Genomic DNA, 27575 nt, shown 5'->3' on the forward strand with positions numbered 1-27575 from the left:
GTTGCGAGGATTTGAACTGCCAACCTTCTGATCGGCAAGTCCTAGGCTCTGTGGTTTAACCCATAGCGCCATCCACGTTCCATAATCTGTCATCAAATATCGCTGGAACAGAAGTTTCCGGATAACCAATCTGTTTCATTCAATGCTTCATCAGCCAATCTTAATCAATTCTTCATCAAGATTATGTATATATCAAACTTTTGAATTACTCTGCCACGACTGGTGAAGATTTAGAGACTTTGGTTGCAATTTCTGATCATTTGGATTAGTCTATAAATACAGTAGTCTTCTGTGCCATTGTTATTGGCCATCGTGTTGTGTTATTTTGTTCAGCTTGTCTATATTGCAAGACGGGGGTCTGTTTACGGATTAATGGTCAGCAAATGGCAACAGCTGCAGTCCAACATCATCTGTGAGGCACCACATTGGCTACCCCTGCTTTAAGATATGTAGAAATGTTTCCCACATGGCTTGTATCCAACTAAGCACTGCTCACAGTAAACCTACTGAAATCAATGGACATAACTTAGGCCCATTAATCTGAGTGTGGGTAGAGCTTACCACCCCATCGTTGCACATAACATGCTTTTTCTTTGTGTGTTTGTGTGTTCACATGCCCAAGACGTTGTACATGCAACTCTAGAGTTGGGAGTAGAGTAGGGTAACCACTACAGGCTGCTGGCCCAGGGACCATCATGGTCTTGATTCAGCCCTCTTAAGATGCCACATGGCTTTGTTGTTTTTCATGCAACAGACTAGCATCTGAAGTACTGAATTTTCAGGTAAAGGTTTATTTCATTTGAACAACCTCCACTCCTCTGAATTGCATGCCTTCCCTTTATAAAACATAAGAGCCAGATGTGAAGATCAATGGCATACAAAAGACCTAACCACTGTATTCCATGCTCTGGTAACTCCCAGGCTGGATTATTACAATGTGCTTGAACGACCCAGCGACTTCGATTGGTCCAAAATGCAGCATCCAGATTATTGGCTGGGGTTCTGTTTAGATCTCGTGTAGCTGCTGTTTTGGAACAACTGAACTGGTTGCCAGTTCATTTCCGGTCCCAATTCAGGGTCATCACATCAACATTTTAAGCCCAAAAGGACTCAGGCCCCAAATATCTGAAAGAGACCACCTCATTGCTGCAGTTTTCTAGTGTCAGCAGAGCAGGCCCTCTTGGTAGTTCCACAACCCACAGAAGTTTGGAGTGGTGGGAGGCCAGAAGAGGGCATTCACTGTGGCATTCCTTCCCCACAGAGGTAAACCTGGCCTTCACTATATAGTTTCCATTGTATGCTGAAGACACATCTTTTTATCCTAGCACCTTTGACACCTAAAATGTATATTTTCAGAACCCACACTGTTTTTTTGTGATTTTTAAAAACTGTTGTGTGTTTTAAAATGGTATTTTAAATTGTTGTAACCTGCCCTGAGCCTTAGGGTGCAAGGTAGGTAACAGCAGCAACAACAACAGGGGACAAAGTGCTACAGGCAGAGTTTGAAAAACGTTTTAATGCTTATTGAAGAGTTAGAAAGAATTGCAAAAGGAGGAGGAGGAGGAGGAAGGAGTCTCCATGCTCTAGAAGAATCTAGCTCTGGCCTCTAGAAGCACTTCCGGTGGACAATTGAAGGACCAGCCTCATCGTATTCTGGTTTGCTGATCCACATCTGCTGGAAGGTGGAGAGAGAGGCCAGGATGGAACCACCAATCCAAACAGAGTATTTACGCTCAGGAGGAGCAATGATCTGTGAAAACAATTGTAGAAGAGGGTTAATGAGTGACATTTTTGATGGTCACTTGGCTACAGAGTAAGTAAGGTGTGAGACTGAGCACAATCAAGAAGTCAGTTCTGACCTGAGGAAATGTCAAGACCCACAGCTATCATCAGATATATGCCAACTACTACAGATAGTATTAAATTTTGGATTATTTCCATAGGCATGTCAGTGGGCCAATACCCATCAGAGCATAACAGCAAAGAGTTCCCTGTGGTTGACGACTGAAATGGGCGCAGTCCCAAAAACGCATGGCTAATCCCCTCCCCACAGCACACTCATGGATCTTTGTTCCCATCAGTATGTGCCGTCCTGCCAGGTTGCAGGTGGGATGGGGCCGGGCGGCTGCTAAGGGACAGTATTTCAAACCCTGAAAGAAAATAGGGCAGACATGCCTTTATCTTCATTGTGCTGGGAGCCAAGGCTGTAATTTCCTTTTGCATTCTGTCTGCGATTCCAGGGTACATGGTGGTGCCTCCAGAAAGGACGTTGTTGGCATAGAGGTCTTTGCGGATGTCAATGTCGCACTTCATGATGGAATTGTAGGTTGTCTCATGAATGCCAGCAGATTCCATGCCTAGGAGGAATGGTCCAAAATCAGTGGCTTGTCCCCAGTTCAGATGGGAACTCAGTAAGACGAACTTCCTCCGGCAGTTCAGCACTGATCACTACCCAGCTGAGAGGTACATAGGAAGAAACCTTCACACTGAGCCAGAATATTGCTCCATCTAGCTGTATTACCTACCGTATTTTTCGCTCTATAAGACGTAGCAGACCACAAGACGCACCTAGTTTTTGGAGGAGGAAAACAAGAAAAAAAATATTCTGAATCTCAGAAGCCAGAACAGCAAGAGGGATCGCTGCACAGTGAAAGCAGCAATCCCTCTTGCTGTTCTGGCTTCTGGGATAGCTGCGCAGCCTGCATTCGCTCCATAAGACGCACACACATTTCCCCTTACTTTTTAGGAGGGGAAAAGTGAGTCTTATAGAGCAAAAAATACGGTATATTGACTGCCAGCAGTTCTCCAAGATTTCAGACAGAGGAGACTTCCAGCCCTACCTGGAGAAACCAAAGACTGAACCTGAGCTATTCATTTGTTTTATTGCATTTATAGCCCACCATTTTTTCCGAAGGAGTTCAAAGTGGCGTTCATGGTTCTCTCCCTTCTCATTTTATCCCCACCAAACCCTGTGAGGTAGGTTAGACTGAAAGGCCGTGCTTGGCCCAAGGTGAGCTTCATGGCCCAGAGGGGATGCAAACCCTGGTCTCTCCCAGGTCCTAGTCTCTCACTCCAACCACAGCACCACGCTGGCTCTCTTTTCTGCATTCAAAGCAAGTGCCTCAACCACTGAACTATGGTTGGCTTTGATGAAACCTTGGAATGAAGTTCCTTTCTGCGAAGCATATTTCAAACATATTTGCATCCTCTCCCATCAGAGCCTTTGTAGTCAACTGGCAAAAGCCACTGCTGTTGGTTTGACTTTAAGAGCTGTCGCTGTTTCACTGGGCTTTATATGCTACCTTATTTTAAAAATTGCCATGGTTTTTAATTTTATTGTAGTGTAAAATTATATAATAGGAGTGGGAAGAATTCATTCTCATATACAGTTTTCTTCCATTGTTTATGGATTTTTCATTGTTGACTGAATTGTTGTTTTCTTAAGTACTGAATGCAAAATGTATCTATAGGTTTATTCTAGCATTTTTGTCAAATAAAATATTCCTTTGTCTTTTGAGATGACTGTATTTTTTTGTATGGTGTTGTTAGTTACTTTGGGATTTCCTTCAGAGGGAGAAGCCAGGGATGAATAAATTGAGTGCAAGGAGTAAGTCTCCGTTTTCTTTTCATGATTGACTGAACTATATTCTTCTGAACTATATATCTATTGTATAGAACAGTCATAGGCAAACTCGGCCCTCCAGATGTTTTTTTGAGACTACAATTCCCATCATCCCTGACCACTGGCCCTCTTAGGTAGGGATGATGGGAGTTGTAGTCCCAAAACGTCTGGAGGGCCGAGTTTGTCTATGCCTGGTATAGAAGTTAACAACAGGATGTTGAAAATAGCTTCTATGTGCCCTAATGATAGTCAAGAGACTGATATTGATCAAGTGGAATAAAGATATAATCCCCTTTGATAAATGGATTGACAATATGATAACACTTGTAACTTATGAACAGACTGTTACAGACATAGAGTGCTTGGATAAATACAACAAAATTGGAATGAATTTATACAAAATGTAGTAGACTATTAATATTTACATACGTATTAGCATAATAATACCAAATTTATACAAGAATGTATGGGTTAAGGTATTTTTCGTATATTGTACATATTTGTATATTGTTTCTACACATTTTTGTGCCTTTTTGTTTTATTTTTATTTGCCTCACTTTATTCCTTTATAACTGAAACCTTTTCAATAAAATATTAATACCAAAAAATGATTTTTCAGGTTGAAATATCACAATCACAGAAAAGAGCCCCAAGAGAGAAGGAAATATTGTTTCCCATGCATCACTTCAGGTTCTCTGACCCCAGACTCGAGAGAGGCAGACTCACCTATGAAGGAAGGCTGGAAAAGGGTTTCCGGGCAACGGAATCGCTCATTGCCAATGGTGATGACTTGCCCATCAGGGAGCTCATAGCTCTTTTCCAGGGATGAGGAGGAAGCAGCTGTTGCCATCTCATTCTCAAAATCCAGAGCGACGTAGCACAGCTTCTCCTTGATGTCACGCACAATTTCTCGTTCAGCTGCAGAAGACAGAGGCATGGCATATAAATTAATAAATGAAGATGATGATATGATGGTAGATGAACTAAGACGTACCAAATTGAATTGTTTTAATTTACTTTTCCTTTTTTTTTGTATAATATTTTATTAAGATTTTCAAAACATTACAAAGAAAAAAAGAGAAAAAAGAAAAATACAAAAATAAAGAACAATTAAAAACAGTTCAATCTTTCATACCTTATCTTGCATTTGCTTGTTTCCCGGACCTCCCCACGCCTCCCCTCTTTGTATTCCAATTCAATTTATTTATTCAGCAAATCCTTTCCCTCTTTCCCTTTATCCTTATCTTTGATCTTAATATATTATAACTTTAATTTTCACCTGTTAACAATCCGTTTTTGCATATTCCTTCATGACATTATTACTAAAAGCCCCTTAACCTCAATCCAACATCATTCTAACATTCATTAATTTAGCAATATTTCTGTAGATAGCCTTTAAATTTCTTCCAAATACTTTTCCCAGTAGACCCAGCCTTGGGAAATGCCCTCTGTCAAGATTCTCAGCACAATCCCACAAGGACAACTCCTAGCGAACTCTCCGCACAGTGAAAGAGGCCACAATAGTTAAAAGCAACTTAGCACTCACTTATATTTGCAGTGAAGGTATGCCCTAAGTCAGCCTTCCCCAACCAGGTTCCCCCCAGAGGCGGCCATGCTGACGCGGGCTGATGGGCTATGTAGTCCAAAACGTTTGGAGGGCACCAGGTTGGGGAAGGCTGCCCCAGGTTAACAAAGCTAGGCATGGTGTTGAACAGCAAGTCACACAATGCACGTACCCAAAAGAAAACACACCCATTTGTACAGTCGTCTCATATGTGGGGGGAGTATATCATATTTTTCCACACACCCACACAAGCACCATGCAATATGTAAGCTGATCTTCATAACAGAAATGAGAATGCAGACAGAATTTGTATCTCTTAATACTGGAAGACTGCAGTGACTGCCTCACCCCACCAAGTGAAAGAATGGCTAAAGAAAATATGGCAAACGCTAACATCTGTTCAAATGGAATACTCAGGAAGAGAAGTCAGAAGCCAACAAGAGAATGATGGGTCCTTTTCATAAGCTATTGGAATGAAAGGGTTGAAGATAACAATGGATTGAGGTTGAATCCTGACAAGACAGAAGTACTGTTTTTGGGGGACAGGGGGCGGGCTGGTGTGGAGGACTCCCTGATCCTGAATGGGGTAACTGTGCCACTGAAGGAGCAGGTGCGCAGCCTGGGAGTCATTTTGGACTCACAGCTGTCCATAGAGGCGCAGGTCAATTCTGTGTCCAGGGCAGCTGTCTACCAGCTCCATCTGGTATGCAGGGTGAGACCCTACCTGCCTGCAGACTGTCTCGCCAGAGTGGTGCATGCTCTGGTTATCTCCCGCTTGGACTATTGCCATGCGCTCTACATGGGGCTACCTTTGAAGGTGACTCGGAAACTGCAATTAATCCAGAATGCGGCAGCTAGACTGGTGACTGGGAGTGGCTGCCGGGACCACATAACACCGGTCCTGAGAGATCTGCATTGGCTCCCAGTATGTTTCCGAGCACAATTCAAAGTGTTGGTTCTGACCTTTAAAGCCCTAAATGGCCTCGGTCCAGTATATCTGAAGGAGCGTCTCCACCCCCATTGTTCTACCCGGACACTGAGATCCAGCGCCGAGGGCCTTCTGGCGGTTCCCTCACTGCGAGAGGCCAAGTTACAGGGAACCAGGCAGAGGGCCTTCTCGGTAGTGGCGCCTGCCCTGTGGAACGCCCTCGCAGCATAAGTCAAGGCAATAAACAACTATTTTACTTTTAAAAGACAACTGAAGGCGACCCTGTTTAGGGAAGTTTTTAATGTCTGACGCTGTATTGTTTTTAATATTCAGTTGGAAGCCATCCAGAGTGGCTGGGGAAACCCAGCCAGATGGGCGGGGTATAAATAATAAATTTATTATTGTTGTTGTTGTTGTTGTTGTCTCACCTTGTTACCTATGTTTAACTATCTGACTTCTGAATATCTCTTCTCTGCGTTACACACACACACACACACTTCCTTTCCCTCTTTTTCGTCTTCTTTCCTTCCCTTTTTCCCTTTTCTTTTCTTTCATCCTTTCTTTGCTCCTCCCCCTTTGTTCCTTCTTTGGTGTCCTCTGTCTTATATACCCTACCTTAGTTATTGTTGTTGTTATTGTTAGTTTTCTTTCAATACACCTCTCTCTACCCATTTCCTCTCAGTGTGTGTGTGTGTGTCTTTTATATTTTATTGTACTATTATAATTTCTAGGACTAGATGAACCTTGTGTTCCTTCCTGCTCTACAATTCTATTATTCTAATGGATGGGGTAAGGCAATCCCATCCCAAAAAATGTGTTATTTTCCTCCCCATTTACTTTCAATTTCCCCCCTCCAAAAAATGCAACGAGGAGACAGCACTAAGATGTCTGAACCACATGACAATATAAAGTGCTTATCTGAGCTTTTCTAAAAAAGTAAAATAAAGAAGAAAAGCAATGCTGGAGCAGCCCCATCTAGGTCCCTGCCGTCAGCCCCTCCTTACCAGTGGTGACAAAAGAGTAGCCCCGTTCTGTCAGGATCTTCATGAGGTAGTCTGTAAGGTCGCGGCCAGCCAGGTCAAGACGCATGATTGCGTGAGGCAGGGCGTAACCTTCGTAAATGGGCACGTTGTGAGTGACGCCATCACCGGAGTCCAGAACAATACCTAAAGAGGAAGAAGAAGGAAGACTGTGACACAAATGCCGTGGGTCCCCAACCCCCATTTCACTCTTCTTACGTCAACATATTACTCAGGAAATATTACCCGCTGTCTTGCGGGACATCTTAGGGAGAAGAAAAAGCTAAAGACCAGGCATAGGCAAACTCCGGCCCTCCAGATGTTTGGGACTATAATTCCCATCATCCCTAGCTAACAGGACCAGAGGTCAGGGATGATGGGAACTGTAGTCCCAAACATCTGGAGGGATGGAATTTGCCTGTGCCTGGATTAAAACCTACACAAATCTGGAGTTGGGTCTCTAAGACGATTGGATGGCACCTTGCACACCTCCTTCTGGCAACTCCAGCAGCCAAGGTGGTGCCAAACATATTATGCTGTTTAGCTTTGCCCTTTGTCTGTGCAGCCCAGGACCTTCACACACATTGTTCAGCCCTGCGCCCCATGGGAGGTTACTTTGGTACTGCTAACACAGCAAAAAACATGGGAGGCAGCAGTTGCAAGTTATCAGTCTGCAGCCACAGCAGGCGCTGTGATTCTCTAGCAGTTTGAGTTCAACCCTGGAGGCCCACTCCATTGTCTCTGGGAATCCAATGAGCTGTCAACCATCCATATCGCTGTATTGTAAAGTGCTTGGTCATCAGCACACCATCAGGAGCAGGATGAACTCCAGGCTACCTCTGCTATTGTGCCAGTGGGCTTCCTGAATGAGTGAGGATTCGAACCCTAGTCTCGCGGTCCTAGGACGACACTCTAACCACTACACCACACTGGCTCTCTTTCATCTCAGATTTGTGTGGACTTGCATGGAATTCAGACTTCTGAAGACTCGGCAATTGAAGCTAAGCACTCACCGGTGGTGCGGCCAGATGCATAGAGGGACAGCACAGCTTGGATTGCGACATACATGGCAGGGACGTTAAAGGTTTCAAACATAATCTAGGAGGGGAAAAGAGAGAATGAATGGCACGCCACTCTTCCAGGGCTGGATAGAGGAGGCTTCGGTCTCGAGAGCACATTCTGCTCTACTGCACAAATCTTATTGAAATGGAAAGGAGCTGCAGAAGGCATCTCAATGGGGCTTGTGTAGGGACCCCCCCCCCCAGCTCTGCCTCACCTCCCTTAATGGCTTCCCAAATCCACCACTTGAAGCAGATGCATCATGGCGGTACATGTTCATTGTACATTGTGCAGCTGAGCAGGAGAAGAGGTTTTACCTGGGTCATCTTTTCTCGGTTTGCCTTAGGGTTCAGGGGTGCCTCTGTCAGAAGTGTGGGGTGTTCTTCAGGAGCCACTCGCAGTTCATTGTAGAAAGAATGATGCCAAATCTGGGCAAAGTGGACAAACAAGAGTTGCCTGCAACGTGCCAAGCTTTGTCTCGCCTGACTTCATTCTCAACACGTCACAAGCCTTCAGGTTGGCCAGAGATTGTGAAAAGACTCCATAATGTTACATCCATTTTGGGTCTTGCCTGTCATGCCCAGCTGGTGCTGCTGACTCAGATAAGCCATTTTTTATTTGTATGCTACTGCTATCAGGCACACTTTCCCTTAAAGCAAAACAACCTGGTCAATTTGCCTCTATGGGGGGTTGCTCAGGAAGCGCAGTCATTTTGGTTGCCCTCCTCTGGAACGTGTCCAGAGGAGGGCAACCAAAATGGTCAAAGGCCTGGAAACGATGCCTTATGAGGAACGGCTAAGGGAGCTGGGCATGTTCAGCCTGGAGAAGAGGAGGTTAAGGGGTGATATGATAGCCATGTTCAAATATATAAAAGGATGTCACATAGAGGAGGGAGAAAGGTTGTTTTCTGCTGCTCCAGAGAAGCGGACACGGAGCAATGGATCCAAACTACAAGAAAGAAGATTCCACCTAAACATTGGGAAGAACTTCCTGACAGTAAGAGCTGTTTGACTGTGGAATTTGCTGCCAAGGAGTGTGGTGGAGTCTCCTTCTTTGGAGGTCTTTAAGCAGAGGCTTGACAACCATATGTCAGGAGTGCTCTGATGGTGTTTCCTGCTTGGCAGGGGGTTGGACTCGATGGCCCTTGTGGTCTCTTCCAACTCTATGATTCTATGATTCCTCAGACCAATGCCACTGTCATTCCTCCATAATACCCAAACACATATGTTCCATAACTGTGAATCTTTCATGACTGAATGGCACTAATTCTATCATAAAGCCTAGCAACCTGAATACAGATCATCAGATTGTGTAGTATCACATGGACCTGGGTCAAGGGCCTGGAGAATTGCTTTCCTTACATGGACCTCATTGGATCTTAGGATCCAAGCCAGGCATAGGCAAACTCGGCCCTCCAGATGTTTTGGGACTACAACTCCCATCATCCCTAGCTAACAGGAGCGGTGGTCAGGGATGATGGGAACTGTAGTCCGAAAACATCCGGAGGCCCAAGTTTGCCTATACCTGATCCAAGCCATAAAGTCTGGTCACCCCAGCTGCTAAGATCAGATACGCTAGGGTCCAAAGAAGAACAGAGGATGGTGACTATATGCACTACTACTTTAAAGCTTTTTTGGTGGGGAAGAGAAGCAAAATGCTTTATTTATAAAATGGAAGTAGGTACTTAGCAGACTCAGGCCATCATCACGTCATTAAGTTTGGTGTGTCGTGTCTTCAGACCATGACATTGGCTCAGCTAAATGACTGATTATTCTCTAGCCACTGTTATGTATGAAATTCCTCCAATTCCTACAATACTTCTGGAATTGGTTGAAAATGCAATTGGAAAGCCATGGAATCTAGCGAGAAATTTATCAATTGCCATTCATATGTTATCCAATTATTTGTTTGATCATATCAAATGATACAATATCATTACAAACTCTCAGAAACATCAAGGCTGGAGAAGGAAGGTTTAGTAGGTGCTCTGCTGTAATACACATCATACAAGACTCTGAGAAGTTATTTTATTTCCTGGCTATTGTCTGTGTTTTTCTATTTTAATAAAAAAAAACCCTCCCATTCAAAATCTGAATTAAAAAGTTAACGAAGAGGAGAGCTTGTCACCTTTTCCATATCGTCCCAGTTGGTGATAATGCCGTGCTCAATGGGGTACTTGAGGGTCAGGATCCCCCTCTTGCTCTGGGCTTCGTCCCCGACGTAGCTGTCTTTCTGGCCCATCCCCACCATCACACCCTAGGAACCAAGAAGAGGAACATCATAAACTCCCCTCTTCATCCTTCTCCAGGCATGAGGTATTCAAAGAAAGGGAAACAAACTCTGCATAATCCAACACCCACTCATCTGCCACCAACATAACTTCTCCCTTCTGAAGACCATTTAGAATTCGCTCCTCTCCAACCCACTTAGAACCATATGAGGACAGACTGGAAAATGCGTTTTTCAATGAATAAGCAAATAAATAATAAGAAGGTGAAATTTTATATTGGGTAGGAGTGTGATGCACCAGCGAATCCTCAATTCAAATCTCAGCTTGATCACATGCTCAAGGTAAGTTTGGCTTTCTGCCTCACAGCACTCTTCATTCCACCCTGCTAAATGGGAACCATTATGTTAGCCTTCAGAAGTCTCATTTCCCAGAATATGGACTATTTCAGCCTCACCGATAGAATGGCAAGGACCAGATCTTGAACATCAATTATTCTCCCTCCCTACGGACATGGGAATGTTCTCATTTGGCAAGCACCTGGTCACTTCCTGCATGGCATTAATGCAGTCACGTGAATAGCTGTGAAAACTAAGAGTCAAAGGAACTTGCCATGGCCAGTTCAGCCACAGACTGAGCCATTTCCAAGGATTCCCATATGGGCAGTGCTTTTTTATTTGTTTATAAGGTGCTGGTACTCACCCTGAAGTTGTTCCAGTAAGTGCTACACTTTTAACAGGGGGAAAGGTGTCAGTATTGCCAGTGGCGTAGCGTGGGTTGTCAGCACCCGGGGCAAGGCAAGCAATTTGCGCCCCCTAACCCGTGGATTTGCGCCCCCTAACCCTAACCCCCAGATGTTGCGCCCGGTGTGGCCGGCCCCCCCTGCACCCCCCACGCTACGCCACTGAGTACTGCATACCCTTGAGCACCCCCAGAAAAAAAAGCACTGCACACAGGAAACCTTAACCTGTCAGAGTCCTTTGCCCACAAACAGTTGCTTGCGACCAAAACATTCAAAACAGATCCTCTTCTATCTTATTCAATCAAATAATTTGCTGGAATCTTTTCCCTGCTGAATTTCTGATGTGGCTGGCTCTGAACTCCCATGATCCTGCTACCCTGGTATTTTCCAAATATTGGTAAATTTGCTCTACCGGTTCTTTAAAGGGGGGCAGGAGAGAGACTTTGCAAAGCTCTGGGATACTCTGAAAGTGAAAAAGCTGCCAGACTTTCAGCAAATCTCAAGGTGCATTTAGCTGATGAAATGTGGGGTCCTACAGTATCTTACATGAGAATTTCTGGTCTATGAAACTACCAATTTCTTACATCCAAACACATTTACCATATTTTTCGCTCTATAAGACGCACCAGACCACAAGACGCACCTAGTTTTTGGAGGAGGAAAAAAATATATATATTCTGAATCTCAGAAGCCAGAACAGCAAGAAGGATCACTGCACAGTGAAAGCAGCAATCCCTCTTCCTGTTCTGGCTTCTGGGATAGCTGCGCAGCCTGCATTCGCTCCATAGGACGCACACACATTTCCCCTTACTTTTTAGGAGGGAAGAAGGGAGTCTTATAGAGCAAAAAATACGGTAGTTGTACAATTACTTCATACTATGACCTTTCAATATGTATTCTATTGATGGTTCCTAATAAACTGTAGTGCTCCTTTTCTTTTTGATTTAAGATTTATAGATCTTCATCTTGTGTTTCTTTGGATAATTCATTTTTATACTTTTGGTAATAATAAATTTTATTCCATGTATATGCCACGCATCAGCCTTTGCCAAGCTGGTGCCCTCCAGATGTTTTGTACATGCTGGCTGAGGCTGATGGGAGTTATAAGGGGAATCTACACACATATAAAAACCGTTCTGAAAATGCCTTTTTAAAAATACATTGAATTTTCCATGAGGCTCACTATTGCCATCTAATGCCACATTGTATATTACATTTAAAATACACTTAAAATGTTTTATTTGCAGCTGTATAGCTGAGTCCATAGTCCAAGGCTGGATCTAGACACATCGAAGAAGTGTTTCAGTTTAAAGCGTTGTAAATTTAAACAGGTAGAGAAAAACGGGATTCCACATTGCCATTTGGTGGCACAGTGTTATATTGCACATACAACGCATATAAATTGCTTTTTCTTTGCCAGTCTAACTGAGTCCCAGCTCTGAGCAGTGCTATTTTTCTAGAAAAAGAGGCGCCGGAACTCACCATGAATGCCTCCCCTGTTCTCTTGTAATAGCAATGGTGTCCACCTGAGATGTGCCCTGAGTTCCAGCTGGAAAAAAATCCCTGATTAGAAGCACCCAAAGGGAACTCTGTGCACAAACCTGGTGACGTGGGCGACCCACGATGGATGGGAAAACGGCACGGGGGGCATCGTCACCGGCGAACCCAGCCTTGCACAGCCCAGAGCCATTGTCACAAACAAGGGCGGTTGTCTCCTCTTCACACATGGCTTCGACTGACGGTGGTGCTGGGACACAGGAGACCTGGAAGAAAGAAGATCAGGAAGGACATGTAGGGACAGTGCAGGAGGGGGGGTCTTTGCTGGTGAAAGCAAGAGGCATCATTAGGCAAAGGCATCAGACAGAAGATGCTACAGGGAGTGGCAATGAGGGGTTTGAAGACGGAGATGTGTGCACTTTGCTCTCCAAGCTAGCCTGATCTCCTCTCACCAGCATTGAGTGGGAGTTGCTATTATAGTGGGCAGTCACTGCATATCTGGGGAGAATACACATGCTTTTTACACAGTGGGTTGATCATTCCTTGAAAAACCCATTTTCTTTCTGAGGTAGAGGAGGAGGGGGAATTCGATCCAAGATTCACTTGTAATCTCACTGTATACAATTTGTACAAGTGACAATAAAGTATTTCAATTAAAGCTGAAGCTATCAAATCTGCTCTTTTCAAAACAATATGCGAACCAAAAGACAGAATCATCCTTCAGAATTCACGCTCATCTGAATTTTGTGATGCAGTTTGCCAACCAGCGCTTACAAAAATGCATATACTAAGGGAAAGTGCACATAAAAATTAATATATTATTGAAAATGACATACAAAACCGCATCCTATTGGGGGATGTTGCTGCATATATAAGTCAAACTGCATACAAAAATATGTTTATTAGACTAAATTTGCACTAATCATAGAATGTTATAACTGGAGAGTTGGAATCTTGTGTTTTGGCTCAGGCAGCCCTGAATGAAGGACAGGCAGAAGGGGATTCAATTATGTTGCAAGCATTAAACACAGAGACTGACCAAAGAACTGACTTGAAGGCAGCCAGTGAATCCAGCCGTGAAAGGATACCCCATAAAGCATGTTTGCAGTGCAGATTTAGCTTGACAGTCATTTCGTTTCTGCAAGGAACCTGCTCTGGGGCCTGTACTTCTGTGAGGGTGGAGGGCTAGCAGAATTATCACCGGATATATATATATATATATATAAAATAAATTGTCCAGTAGCACCTTAGAGACCAACTAAGTTTGTTCCGGGTACTGTATAAGCTTTTGTGTTCATGCACATGGCTTCAGATAAGAACTTCTTCGTATCTGAAGAAGTGTGCATGCACACGAAAGGTTATACCAAGAACAAATTTAGTTGGTCTCTAAGGTGCTACTGGACAACATATATACGGTATATATACTGCATCAGACTAACACAGCTACCTACCTGAATCTATCACCAGGGTGTTCACCAAAATGCCATTCTCGGGATTCTTTGAGGGGAGCCATGATAGTTTTGCTGGCATAAAACAGCTAAAGGTTTTTGATGGACCTATTGTGATCAGAAAGAATTTGTCCCCTTGACCCAACCTGGCGCCCGCCATATGCTTTGGACTACAATTCCCATCATAGTATACAAGGGCTGATGTTGTAGTGCAGAACATCTGGAGGGTCCAAGGCTGGGCAAGTCTGCTTTAGCAACTTTGGGGCTGTCCTCCAATTCCTTTTCAAGGCACCAACCGAAAACATCAAGGGATGCAACCCATCCATTGGAGCAAACTGCAGAGACACAGAAGGCTAGATGGAAAACCCCTTAGCAATACTAGTGTGAGCAGGAGAATCATGGCAAGTAAGCCCCATGTGTCATGAAGCTGAGCTGATGGGGAGCTCATGATTTTTCCATTCACAAAAGCCGGGGAAACAACTGCAAGCTGCAGGAAGCAGCTGAAATGATTGAAGCATCCACTCTCGCTTATAAAAATGGAATGGATAAGTTCATGGAGCCTAGGGCTTGGCCATTACCCACAGTACATATGTGGAGACTCTGTGCAGAGGCGGTATACCCAGTGCTATTTTTCTAGAAAAAAGGTGCCAGAACTCACCATGAATGCCTCCCTTATTCTCGTATAATGACAATGTCATACACCTGAGAGGTGCCGGAACCCAGTTCCAATGAGTTCCAGCTGAAAAAAGCCAGATGCTGAAATCAACAGGGGAAAGCCAGGCCAAGAATTGCATGCCTGCCTGCCCTGCTTCCCAGTGGGGCGGCCCCTCTTGCGAACTGATTGTTGTACTGGATGAGCCTCGCTTGGCCTGATCCAGCAAGGAATTCCCCTCTTCCAGCCAGCTCCTCCACCTCTGACACCCTGCCCTTCACGTCTCATCCCTTGCCTAAGGTGCCATCGTGACCAGAAGACAGCTGCCTCGACTTCCCTGCTGTTGCCATGGCTTGTTCCACTGATTCAGCTTCAACACAGTCTGGTTAAATGCCACTCAGATTTAAAGCTTGGGGTTTTTATGTAAATGATACCATTTCCAAAGAATCAAAGATTGAAATGACTATATATCTCAGCGCATCTGCAGAGCGGGTGGTGAGAGTCTGGTCTTATTTAATTAATTAATGTATTTCTTGCATTTATATCCCACCTTTCCTCGAAGGAGCTGAAGGTGTTCTCTTCCCACACCCCCCATTTCTCCTCACAATGACCCTGCGAGGTAGTTCAGGCTAAGAGTAAGTGACTGGCCCAAGGTCCCCCAGGTCCAAGTCAGGCCACACCAGCTACTCCACCACAGTGGCTGTCTTAAAGTGTTCTCTTAATGTTGTACACCACCCTGGGATCTTTTGATGAAGGGCAGTATATAAATAAAATAATAAATACTACATAAAATAAATACTAAATAAAAGTGGGCCCCCAAGGAACATGACTTAACTGGACCTGGGCTCACCAACCCTCAGACTCTGATTCTTTTCCTAATTCCAGGATTTTGCCAGAGGGAGGTGTCACAGAGCAGGTGCAGAGTGCAGTTACTTTCATGCTGGGTTTCTACACAAGAGTTTTCACACACCAGAAATTTTGGATCACTTTACTTCAGATTTCCTTCCCTGGAGGATGCAATTGTATCCCATACTTATATTTTCCTTTTCTAACGCGCAAGCCTTGTTCTGTGTCCTCTGGAATTTTTCTAAATTTTCCGCAAGCTGCAGGCATGAATCAGAGAGCAAGCCTGGCATCCCACGCCAGGACTCTGGGCGAAACTAAACAGAAACACGAGGTTTCTCACAAGCTTTTCCCAAAAATGGAAATAATCTCTCCAACCCCTGGCTTCCAAAGGGGGGAAAGGCCCCTCCCCACATATTTCCTTCGGATTCAGGCACACCAGGCTGCTTTTATCATATAAAGAAAGATGAAACAGTCACAGCTAATACTAATTTCAGCAAGTATTGAAAATAAAGCAGCTGTATGGAATCAATAACTGGGTGGGGGGAGGGGTTAGCCCTAGGCAATCAATAACATGTGACAGATAATCTCAAATTACTTAGCATCCACAGGAATAGTAGTCAAAAACTTCTGGCTTTCTCCACAAATGGTATCCAAAACACCAGGTTGCGCTTTTAAAAAAACAGCAACGACTTGACACCCTGATTTGCGTATTGGACCATAAACCCAAGAAGTCTTTCCCTCTGCCTCCAAAGTGTGCCGTGGAGAGAGGCAAGCCACAGCCGCTAACACTTGCACAAAGACAGCCTTGCACAACACGACAGCCACAAAAACCGGCAGAAACCTTCAATGAAGCGGCAGAGCTTAGGCCACTCACTCCTCCAAGAGGCACACACCCCTAGGGAGCAATGTTCAGGTGCATTCCAAACCTGGCCAGCCAGCAACGTGGTTCCCAAGTCTCCCTTGCCATCCCCAGAAGGAGGCAATTTCCAAGAAGAGGGTTCATGCAGGCAGAATCTTTCTGCAGCTACTCACCAAGTGTACAGGCAAACTCCTTTCCTCGGGGACTCTGTTCTGACGATGCCTTTGGTATAAATACCAGTGAGACTATAAAACCTCAGAGGCGGATCTTCTCCAAGCCAAGACCCTAAAAAGGCCAATGGATAGTATGTTAGCCATATAAGGTGTTTTATTTCATTATATTGACCTTGGGCTGATGGTAGAACAGAGCCCGGTGAATTATTATCTTCAGAAAAATGTATGCAGGAAAAAAGTTGGGAAGCAACGCCTCATTTGTGAACTGACTCCTTTTATGCTACACTTCGGTAAACAAGTGAGGGCAAGTCCTTATAAGCTGCACTGGGAGAGGAAGTGGCAGCCGGTCCAGGGACAGAGGTGAGAAAGTTACCAAGAATGGCCAGAGTCAGACCAAGACATTCTGGTTCCACAAGCAGGAAATCCAAATGCACGCCCTTCCTCTTCATTATCAAGGGCCCAATCCACTGAGACAGGAGTGGACAGGGTCATAATATGGCACCCTAAGCAAAGACAAAATTTGGCACGCCCCTAAATATTTTTTATTTTCACAGTTGCTTTTTATGGATCTTCTCAATAGGTACCCATGCAAATGTAAGTTGTTGTTGTTGAGCTAGGGTGTGTGTGTGTGTGTGTGTGTGTGTGTGTCCACACTGCCCTAAATCCACCACTGTCTGGAAGGTCTGACTCTTCACGCAGCGCACACTTGAACTATGGAACTTGCTCCCACAGGCCACCAGCCTAGATGGCTTTAAAAGAGGATTAGACTGGGGTCAGCAACCTTTTCCAGCCGTGGGCAGGTCCACTGTCCTTCAGACCATGTGGGGGCCCGGACTATATTTTTTTGGGGGGGGATTTACAAATTCCTGTGCCCCACAAATAACCCAGGGATGCATTTTAAATAAAAGGACACATTCTACTCATGTGAAAACACGCTGATTCCCGGACCGTCCGTGGGCCGGATTGAGAAGGCAGTTGGGCTGGATCCGACCCCCGGGCCTTAGGTTGCCTACCCCTGGATTAGACAGATTCATAGAGCAGAGGGCTTTTGATGGTGATTGGCTGTGATTGCTCTGCTCTGCCTCCATGACCTGAAGCAGTTATGTTTCTGAATACTAGTTGCTGGAAACTGCACAAGAAGAGAGTACTCTTGTGCTTAGGTTCCACTTGCGGGGTTCCCACAGGCATCTGGTTGACCACTGGATCAGGCCCATGGCCCATCTAGTCCAGCATCCTGCTCTCACAGTGGCCAGACTGATGCCTGTGGGAAACCTGCAAGCAGGATTTGAGAGCCCTGTCCTTTCCTGTAGCTTCTAGCAGCTGGTACAGTGGTGCCCCGCAAGACGAAATTAATTCGTTCTGCGAGTTTTTCGTTCTACGAGTTTTTTTGTCTTGCGAAGCACCAATGTGTATTGACGGTTTAAAAAAAAAAGGGCGCAAGACGTTTCGTCTTGTGAAGCAAGCCCATAGGGAAATCCGTCTTGTGAAGCACCTCAGAAAACGAAAAACCCTTTCGTCTTGCAAGTTTTTCATCTTCCGAGGCATTCGTCTTGCGAGGTACCACTGTATTCCAAAGTATTGTTGCCTCCAGCCATGGAGGCAGAACAGAGCCACTATAACTATGATAACCCACTGCTCTATGGAATTATCTAATCGTTTTCTAAAAGCCATCCAAGTTGGTGGCCATTACTGATTCCTGTAGCAGTGAGTCCCATAGTTTAACTCTGCACTGTGTGAAGAAGGACTTTCTTTTATCTGCCATTAATTTTTCAAACATTCAGCTTCAGTGGATGTCGAGGAGTTCTCGTGTTCTGGTTGAAGGATAAAAACTTTTCTTTATCTACTTTCTCCATGCCATGCATGATTTTATAAACTTATTTCATGCCGCCTCTTACTCACCATTTTTCTAAACTAAAAAGTCCTAAATGCTGCAACCTCTCATCATATGTGAGTCACTCCATCCCCTTGATCATCTTGGTTGCACTTCAAAATACCCTTTCTGAGGTGAGGCAACCAGAACTGTAGACAGAAACCACGGTGGGTAAAAGTGGCTCCCAAATAGCTTAGCACTGCAGAAACCTGTTTTTCAAAAGCCAAGGCACAGACTATTGAATGTTCTTTTGAACATTTTGATATCTCTATGGTTGTTTTGGAGGAGACTCTTGAGAGTCCCATGGACTGCAAGAAGATCAGACCTCTCCAGTCTGAAGGAAATAGGCCCTGAGCGCTCACTGGAAGGACAGATAGTGAAGCTGAGGCTCCAAGACTTTGGCCACCTCATGAGAAGAGAAGACTCCCTGGAAAAGACCCTGATGTTGGGAAAGATGGAGGGCGCAAGGAGAAGGGGACAACAGAGGATGAGATGGTTGGACAGTGTTCTTGAAGCTACCAGCATGAGATTGACCAAACTGCGGGAGGCAGTGGAAGACAAGAGTGCCTGGCGTGCTCTGGTCCATGGGGTCACGAAGAGTTGGACACAACTAAACAACTAAACAACAACAACAACAATGGTTGCTTTTGTTATGTGAGTGATGCTACGGACCTCCTGGGTGGGTTGTGCAGTCCTCCTGGTGTCCGCTGACCACCAATGAGAAGCACTGCCATCAAGAATAAAAAAGATTTTGTGTGGCACCAAAAGAACACAGTATGTTGCTCCTGTGGGGTGGGGGGAGAGTGTTTCACAGCTGTGGTGCTACCACTAAGCAGGCTCACTCCTCAGTTGCCCCCTACCTCACATGCTGGGGGTCCCTGGAGGAGAGCTTGCAAAGGTTACCCAAGCACCCCAGAAGCTCGTGGTGGAAAAGGTGGTCCTCCACCTGGTTCCCTGGCTCCAAGCAACACAGAGTATTCCAGGCAGAGGGCCTTCTCAGCAGTGGCACCCGCCCTGTGGAACGCTCTCCCAACAGATGTCAAGGAAATAAACAACTACCTGACTTTTAGAAGACATCTGAAGGCAGCCCTGTTTAGGGAAGTTTTTAATGTTTGATGTTTTATCATTTTTTAAATATTCTGTTGGGAGCCGCCCAGAGTGGCTGGAGAAACCCAGCCAGACGGGCGGGGTATAAATATATTATTATTATTATTATTATTATTATTATTATTATTATTATTAGATGGGCCTGGGGACAGGGAGAAAGCCCAGGAAGCTGTTTCAGCAGCAGGAAGGTAGATGCCCCTCTTGACTAGCTGCAGGGCACTTCCAGACGATCACTATTTTCCAGGAGGATTCAGTCACGCACCAGGCAATTCAGGATGCGTAACTGAAGTTGACTGGAAGGCCTTGCAACCAACTTCCCCCAAAGATCAGGCTTTGTGCAGAAAGGGAAGTGACAAGGAAAGGCACTGAATGCCTCTTGGGCAGCTACTACAGGATTCTCTATAGCTGACTGGCAGTGCCACTCTGATGGCACTCAAGATTTGCTCTGGCCCCTTGATCATTTTGGCTACCCTTTTCTGCACCTTTCCCAGGTCTAGAATACAGTGGTACCTCAGGTTAAGTACTTAATTCGTTCCGGAGGTCTGTTCTTAACCTGAAACTGTTCTTAACCTGAAGCACCACTTTAGCTAATGGGGCCTCCTGCTGCCGCCGCACCGCCGGAGCCCGATTTCTGCTCTTATCCTGAAGCAAAGTTCTTAACCTGAAGCACTATTTCTGGGTTAGCGGAGTGTGTAACCTGAAGCATATGTAACCTGAAGCATATGTAACCCGAGGTACCACTGTACCGCTTTTGAGATGCAGGGACCAGAACTGAACTCAGCCTTCCAAGTGGATGTTAATAGTGGAGTCACACCCCAGGTATATATAATGGCATTATGATATCAGCAGCTTTATTTTCAAGCCTTTCCCAAATTGTTCTCTAGCATAGAATCATAGAGTTGGAAGAGACCACAAGGGCCATCGAGTCCAACCCCCTGCCAAGCAGGAAACACCATCAGAGCACTCCTGACATTTGGTTGTCAAGCCTCTGCTTAAAGACCTCCAAAGAAGGAGACTCCACCACACTCCTTGGCAGCAAATCCCACTGTCGAACAGCTCTTACTGTCAGGAAGTTCTTCCTAATGTTTAGGTGGAATCTTCTTTCTCGTAGTTTGGATCCACTGCTCCGTGTCCGCTTCTCTGGAGCAGCAGAAAACAACCTTTCTCCCTCCTCTAGGTGACATCCTTTTATATATTTGAACATGGCTATCATATCACCCCTTAACCTCCTCTTCTCCAGGCTAAACATGCCCAGCTCCCTTAGCTGTTCCTCATAAGGCATCGTTTCCAGGCCTTTGACCATTTTGGTTGCCCTCCTCTGTACACGTTCCAGTTTGTCAGTGTCCTTGTTGAACTGCGGTGCCCAGAACTGGACACAGTACTCCAGGTGAGGTCTGACCAGAGCAGAATACAGTGGCACTATTACTTCCCTTGATCTAGATGCTATACTCCTATTGATGCAGCCCAGAATTGCATTGGCTTTTTTAGCTGCCGCGTCACACTGTTGGCTCATGTCAAGTTTGTGGTCAACCAAGACTCCTTGACCATGCTCTCCACCTTTTTCTGAGCAGCCCCACATCGCACCAATGTTTTCCTCAAGCTATCGGTCACAACCCCAAGACCCAGTTCAGCATATACATGAAGGCGGGGGCTTTTCCACTTTCATGCCCCCCTCACTAGGTCCCTGGAGCATTTCACAACCTCTCTTTGTTTTAACTGCGCTGAACCATTTGCTATTATCAGCAAACTTGGTCACATTATTTATTTCATTAATGAATTGCTTCCTACGAGGCAGTGGCGTAGCGTGGGTTGTCAGCACCCAGGGCAAGGCAAGTAATTTGTGCCCCCCCCCCGCTGCACTGTCCCTCCCCCAGATAGTCCCTCGCTCTCTCTCCGCACCGCACCGCACGCCTGGCACCCTCCCCTCCACAATGGGCGGCGACCCGGCGGCTCGGATTGGATTCGCACAGCCAGCACTGCAGTGAGAGAGAGTGAGTGAGCCAGGTAGGGGCAGAGAGCTGCGAGTGCGAGGGCGCCCCCCCCATGTTGTGCCCGGTGCAGCCGGCCCCCCCCCCTGCACCCCCCACGCTACGCCACTGCTACGAGGCATCTCAGTGCAATTTGCAATGCAGCAAAAGCCTATATGAAGCAATAACTTATATACGTGCATTGCAAGGCTTGACCTCGATGACCCTTGTGCACCTCCCAACTCCGCAATTCTGCGGCTCTATAAAAATCTTATCATGTGATAAACTTAGCCTCCTCAGCCACAATATTCCCTTAAAAACAGTTAAAACCATGTCTGATGTAAAAAAATTAAAAAACAAAAACAAACAGCAATTACATATAGAACAATAAAAATGCTTTAACAAATCAATGTAATGACTCCATAAGCATAACAGGGCAGCTGAGGAGCAGCTGATTCAGTAGCAGAAGATTTGCCAAACTTTTGGTGATCCCCCAGGCCCCTGAGGTTTGGTTGGCCTTTATTGCGCCTGAGCCAGTAATGGGCCTGCGGTACTCCCTGCCAATGTAAGTTTGACAGGAGCAATCCTGTATGGAGCAGGAAGTTACTACTAGATGCAGAAAACTAAGGAGAATCCTTCTCACTAAAGCTGCAGAGGATCTTTGTTAACAGGACTTACTTCTGATTAAACATAATATAAGCATGGTGTGAGGTGAGTAAAGAGATTGCCGGGCGATGAAGAGCTATATTAAGCGCTGTGTGAAGCTATTGCTTTAATTTAACCCCAAACATATGGAGGAGGCCAGGTTGGCGAAGTCTGCCTTCAAAGATCCAACCAGAGGCTGAGAAACTCCCTGCTGCCTTTTTAAGGAAAATAAATGTACACAGTAGCCAGGCAGAGCCTCCCAGGAGTGGGCAGCAGCAGCAGCAGCAGCAGCAGCAAAAGAGGGAGGCAAGAGTTGCAGATAGATGCTGATAGCTCACAATGGCAAAGGGAATCCTCCTTGAGACCTGGGAACAGGCAGAGGGATCAACAGTATGCAACAGATTGTGCAATCTATGGTGCGGCAAACAATGCAGAAACCTGCTTATGCATTCTCTTGTGCAACAATGTCCCACAAAATATTTCACCCATGGAGCAAGTATAAATCTAAATGACTTTAGCACAGTACTACACTGGATACGGGGACGCGGGTGGCGCTGTGGGTTAAACCACAAAGCCTAGGACTTGCCGATCAGAAGGTCGGCGGTTCGAATCCCCGCGACGGGGTGAGTTCCCGTTGCTCGGTCCCTGCTCCTGCCAACCTAGCAGTTCAAAAGCACGCCAGTGCAAGTAGATAAATAGGTACCGCTCTGGTGGGAAGGTAAACGGAATTTTCATGCGCTGCTCTGGTTCACCAGAAACGGCTTAGTCATGCTGGCCACATGACCCGGAAGCTGTACGCCGGCTCCCTCGGCCAATAAAGTGAGATGAGCGCTGCAACCCCAGAGTCGGCCACGACTGGACCTAATGGTCAGGGGTCCCTTTACCTTTACACTGGATCCGACCCAGAGCCATGTTTAACAAACATTATTTTATTGTGTTTTTGTTGTTGCTGCTGTGGCTGCTATTGTTAATGTCAATAAAGCAAACAGAACATCAAAAAGCAACCTAAACTAAAAACCCCATGCCAGTTGGGGAGGAGTGGGTCAGCAGGAGTGCTCACATTCAGTTGATGGAGGGGATGGGTATCATAAAAAAACCCTAAATTATGTGATTCCATATGGGCTTATCATACAGCTCGGAAATTATCTGACTTCTCTGATTAGTGTTGTGGGTTTGGGGGATCCATCTGGAAAATGTCCTGAGTTCCTCCTCATTTTGGTGGTTTGGTACCCAGTGAGGGTTAGAATCTAACAGAGGCTGGATTTGTCAGACAAATTTGTCAGACATTGACCTTAGCTGGCTGCTTAAGTGTCTTCATTAGCATCCCAAAATAATGATGGGCTGCATCAATAGGAGTATAGCATCTAGATCAAGGGAAGTAATAGTGCCACTGTATTCTGCTCTGGTCAGACCTCACCTGGAGTACTGTGTCCAGTTCTGGGCACCACAGTTCAAGAAGGACATTGACAAACTGGAACGTGTCCAGAGGAGGGCAACCAAAATGGTCAAAGGCCTGGAAACGATGCCTTATGAGGAACGGCTAAGGGAGCTGGGCATGTTTAGCCTGGAGAAGAGGAGGTTAAGGGGTGATATGATAGCCATGTTCAAATATATAAAAGGATGTCACATAGAGGAGGGAGAAAGGTTGTTTTCTGCTGCTCCAGAGAAGCGGACACGGAGCAATGGATCCAAACTACAAGAAAGAAGATTCCACCTAAACATTAGGAAGAACTTCCTGACAGTAAGAGCTGTTCGACAGTGGAATTTGCTGCCAAGGAGTGTGGTGGAGTCTCCTTCTTTGGAGGTCTTGAAGCAGAGGCTTGACAACCATATGTCAGGAGTGCTTTGATGGTGTTTCCTGCTTGGCAGGGGGTTGGACTCGATGACCCTTGTGGTCTCTTCCAACTCTATGATTCTATGATGGGGCCTCCAGGCTAAGGGTGGGTCTTTCCTCCACCCACCCCCCTCACCTAGCTGCTGGGTAGGAGAATAAGAGCCAGGAGTAGCATGGGTGAGCTGAGCTGGAAACAGGATGGAAGCTGTACAGGCTCAGCCACACCTCCATTTGCCCCACTGCCTTGCCCCAGGAAAACCCACAGTTTACTGCTGAATCACACCAAATGGCTTTCGGGTTTTCCATGGAAAAACCCCTTCAGTGGTCAAGAGTGTGTTTTCCCAGAGAAAGCTGCGAGACATGCAAAGCTGCTCACACCAGTGTCTAGAAAGCATTGGCGCAAGTAGAAGTCTTGATGAGCCCAGAGACCTGCTTGCTCTGGGCTGGGTCCAAATGGAGAAGCAAGTTCTAATGGGATCTTAATGCTGTGACCTCCTCCACCTTATGCTCAGGTTGTACAAGGTGTGACCGGAAAGTTCAGTGAATGGTCACAGAAATCGGACAGCGAGAAATATTCTAGCATTCATACCTTGCAGGCCTTGAGAGTACGCCCTCTCTGATACAATGCACCGTTGACAACATTCGTAGAACTGTTGGAAACTTCTGGAGAAGTCCTCTTTTCATACTGCTTTCAGTTCCCTCATCACAGCAGCATGGACGCTTGAAATGTTGGGAAATCTGTGCCCTTTTAGTGCAAATTTCAGTTTTGGAGAAAGAAAGAAATCCAGTGGGACCAGATTGGGAGAATATGGAGGGTGGGACAACTCAGTAACGATTTCACACGGAATATGCAATTCTTCCACCATCATTCAGATGGACAAACACCTATTCTGCGTCAATAACTCACGAACTCTGTTGACATTTGCTGCCGTTCTGCTTGTCGGCAGACTGCAAGACTGAGGGTCAACTTCGATGGTTTGCCACCCTTCACGGAAACGCTTAAACCACTCACACACACTATCTTTCGAGTTACAGCTTCCTCTCCGTCCACAATTGTGAGCATTCCAGGGTTTCCGATGCCAACTGGATGTTTGAATTATTTCTCTCTCTCTGATTTCTGTCACCATTCACCAAACTTTCCGGTCACCCCTTGCATATATGTGTAAATAAAACCATATACAGTGGTACCCCGCAGACGAATGCCTCGCAAGACGGAAAACCCGCTAGACGAAAGGGTTTTCCGTTTTTCGATGCGCTTCACAGGACGAATTTCCCTATGGGCTTGCTTCGCAAGACGAAAATGTCTTGTGAGTCTTGAGATTTTTTTTCGCTCCCCACCCCCTTTTTCTAAGCCGCTAAACCGCTAATAGCCTTTTAGCAGCTAATCCGCTAATCCCTTAAGCCTTTAATAGCCGCTAATAGCCGCTAATAGCCGCTAAACCGCTAATAGTGCTAATCCACTAATAGGGTTGCTTCGCAAGACGAAAAAACCGCTAGACGAAGAGGCTCGCAGAACGAATTAATTTCGTCTTGCGAGGCACCACTGTATCCTAAAGACACCACCGTTTCCACACGCCTGCATTCTAAAGAAACCAAACCTGAGTAGGTGCCTGGAACCCTCAGACTGACACCTCAGAAGTGCGGCTGAGGTAGAAGCCGCCATTTTGCAAGCGACGCATTAGATGTTCTTTACACACTTCTCTTGGTTTGTTTTTGCTATGATTTCTCTTGCAAGCTGGCCCACTCCAGATCAGCCCCATCCCCGGTTTGCTATCTATAATAGGAAGCAGGGGCAAAACTAGACTGTATTTCACCCGGGTCAAAGACTCAGTTTTGTACTAAGTCAGTTCATTGCTCCATGTGGCTTCTACATTCAACTTCTACATACAAAGCAGATACCCAACCACTGAGCTACAGTCCTTCCTCTGGGGGAAGATCTACCTCAGGGGTAGGCAACCTAAGGCCCAATCACCTTCTCAATCCAGCCCGCAGACGATCTGGGCATCAGGGTGTTTTTACGTGAGTTGAATGTGTGCTTTTATTTAAAATGCATCTCTGGGTTATTTGTGGGGCATAGGAATTTGTTCATATGTTTTTCCAAAATATAGTCCAGCCCACCACATGGTCTGAGGGACAGTGGACTGGTCCACAGCTGAAAAAGGTTGCTGACCCCTGATCTACCTACTTTCCAGGATGCCTTGCCCAATTCAATTCAATTCAATTCTTTAATTTTGCGGCCATTGGCCCATATCGAAAACAATACATCAAATTTATCCATAAACAATACAATTTAAACAGTTCCAAGTTTAAAACACCCATATAAAACCAATTTTACTTCAGTTAAGTAGACACTGTACACAATAAGCTCCCTCTATGTAAACCGCAATGATGCCTTGCCCACTGCAGTCCTGAAATTGGAGGGCTTTTAGGCTGCCTTGTGCTCAAGCAAAGAAGGAAGCCAACGCCCACTGAGCCGAGCAAGAAGGGGGTCCTTCACAGAAACCCTGGGAGCTTTTGGGCGAAAAGACAACACTTGCACTTGAAAGCCCCAAACCCTGACAGGCAGTGGACAGCCTAATAAGGAAGCATTTGACCCAGGCAGCCAATCCAGCTTCCCTCGCAGCCCCACCACGGGCGCTTGGTATCCCAGCATCTGCCACTGGAATGGAATGCAGCTGCAGCAGCAAGAGAAGCAGCAGAAGCCTATGACACAAAGCAGGCCAGCGGGAAGGAGGAAGAGAAGCTGCAGGGAATCCTTGGCATCTCCCAGCAGGCGGAGGGGGGAGGCTGTTGCTCTCCCAGGCTCATAGCCTGAGCTCCAAAAGCAGGAAAACCACACTTCCGGGGACTGGCCCAGGGAAGCAGCTGCCACTGGGCAATGCCTCCCAAGCCTCTCACACTAGAGAGCACTTTTCAGGAGGTTTGTGCTTTCCAGGAAGCCCCTGCCATGCCACAAGCTGGCCCAAGAACGACTGTTCTCTGCTGTGAAACTGCACTGCAGTGCAAAGGATTCTGGGGCACAGATGGCATATGCTTGGGGGAGCACCTCCATTTACGTGTGTGTGCATGTGTATGTACACGTACACACAATATATACTTGTACACTTGTTTTTGTGTTCAGAGTACAGAGACCACTGAGAAAGACAAAGGTCTGAACACGTTTGGGTTCTGTGATACTTTGTGAGTTATATCTTATTAGAAAAACAGCCATGAATATTTCTAATGCAGAAAGATTGGAAATCTAAATACAAGCAACTGTATGAATTTTTGTTATTTTTGTTGTCATTTTATGTTATTTTTGGTGATTGTGCTTTTTTGCAATTGTTAAGTTTTTCAAATTGTTTTAATGCTGTATTTTTAAACTGTTGTAACCCACCCTGCAATGTTACGGGGAAGGCTGGGTAATAAATAATGGTGATACAGTGGTACCTCGGGTTACAGATGCTTCAGGTTACGGACGTTTCTGATTACAAACCCCGCTAACCCAGAAATAGTACCTCGGGTTAAGAACTTTGC

The 27575-nt window shown here is 45.7% G+C and overlaps 1 protein-coding gene across 3 annotated transcripts; it reads right to left on the reverse strand.

The window, feature by feature from the left end:
* Positions 1-1498: 1498 nt before the first annotated feature.
* Positions 1499-27187, reverse strand: ACTG2 (actin gamma 2, smooth muscle). 3 transcript variants are annotated; one of them, XM_083454168.1, is made up of 12 exons: positions 26452-27187; positions 25804-26256; positions 24649-25314; positions 16637-16748; positions 12763-12924; positions 10320-10448; positions 8510-8620; positions 8147-8231; positions 7119-7280; positions 4349-4540; positions 2176-2357; positions 1499-1750 (listed from the first exon to the last, which is right to left on the reverse strand). In XM_083454168.1, the coding sequence occupies exons 5-12, from the start codon at positions 12886-12888 to the stop codon at positions 1607-1609; spliced, it is 1131 nt and encodes a 376-aa protein (XP_083310294.1). In that variant the 5' UTR covers positions 12889-12924; positions 16637-16748; positions 24649-25314; positions 25804-26256; positions 26452-27187; the 3' UTR covers positions 1499-1606. The 3 variants fall into 3 exon arrangements, with proteins under 3 accessions (XP_083310294.1, XP_083310295.1, XP_083310296.1); XM_083454169.1 differs by lacking the exons at positions 24649-25314; positions 25804-26256; positions 26452-27187 and adding an exon at positions 14110-14666 and having other exon boundaries at positions 14726-16664; XM_083454170.1 differs by lacking the exons at positions 16637-16748; positions 24649-25314; positions 25804-26256; positions 26452-27187 and adding an exon at positions 16531-16621.
* Between the last annotated feature and the right edge of the window lie 388 nt (positions 27188-27575).

This window comes from Podarcis tiliguerta (genome assembly GCF_965153285.1).
Source record: "Podarcis tiliguerta genome assembly, chromosome: 8".
In the NCBI taxonomy this organism is placed as follows: domain Eukaryota; kingdom Metazoa; phylum Chordata; class Lepidosauria; order Squamata; family Lacertidae; genus Podarcis; species Podarcis tiliguerta.

Coding starts and splice junctions, on each gene's coding strand:
- ACTG2 (XM_083454168.1), bottom strand. CDS start 12,888: ATGTGTGAAGAGGAGACAACCGCCCTTGTTTGTGACAATGGCTCTGGG. Junction 10,449..12,762: donor TGGGTCGCCCACGTCACCAG/GTTTGTGCACAG, acceptor CTTGGTTCCTAG/GGTGTGATGGTGGGGATGGG. Junction 4,541..7,118: donor CTACTCTTTTGTCACCACTG/GTAAGGAGGGGC, acceptor TGTCTTCTGCAG/CTGAACGAGAAATTGTGCGT.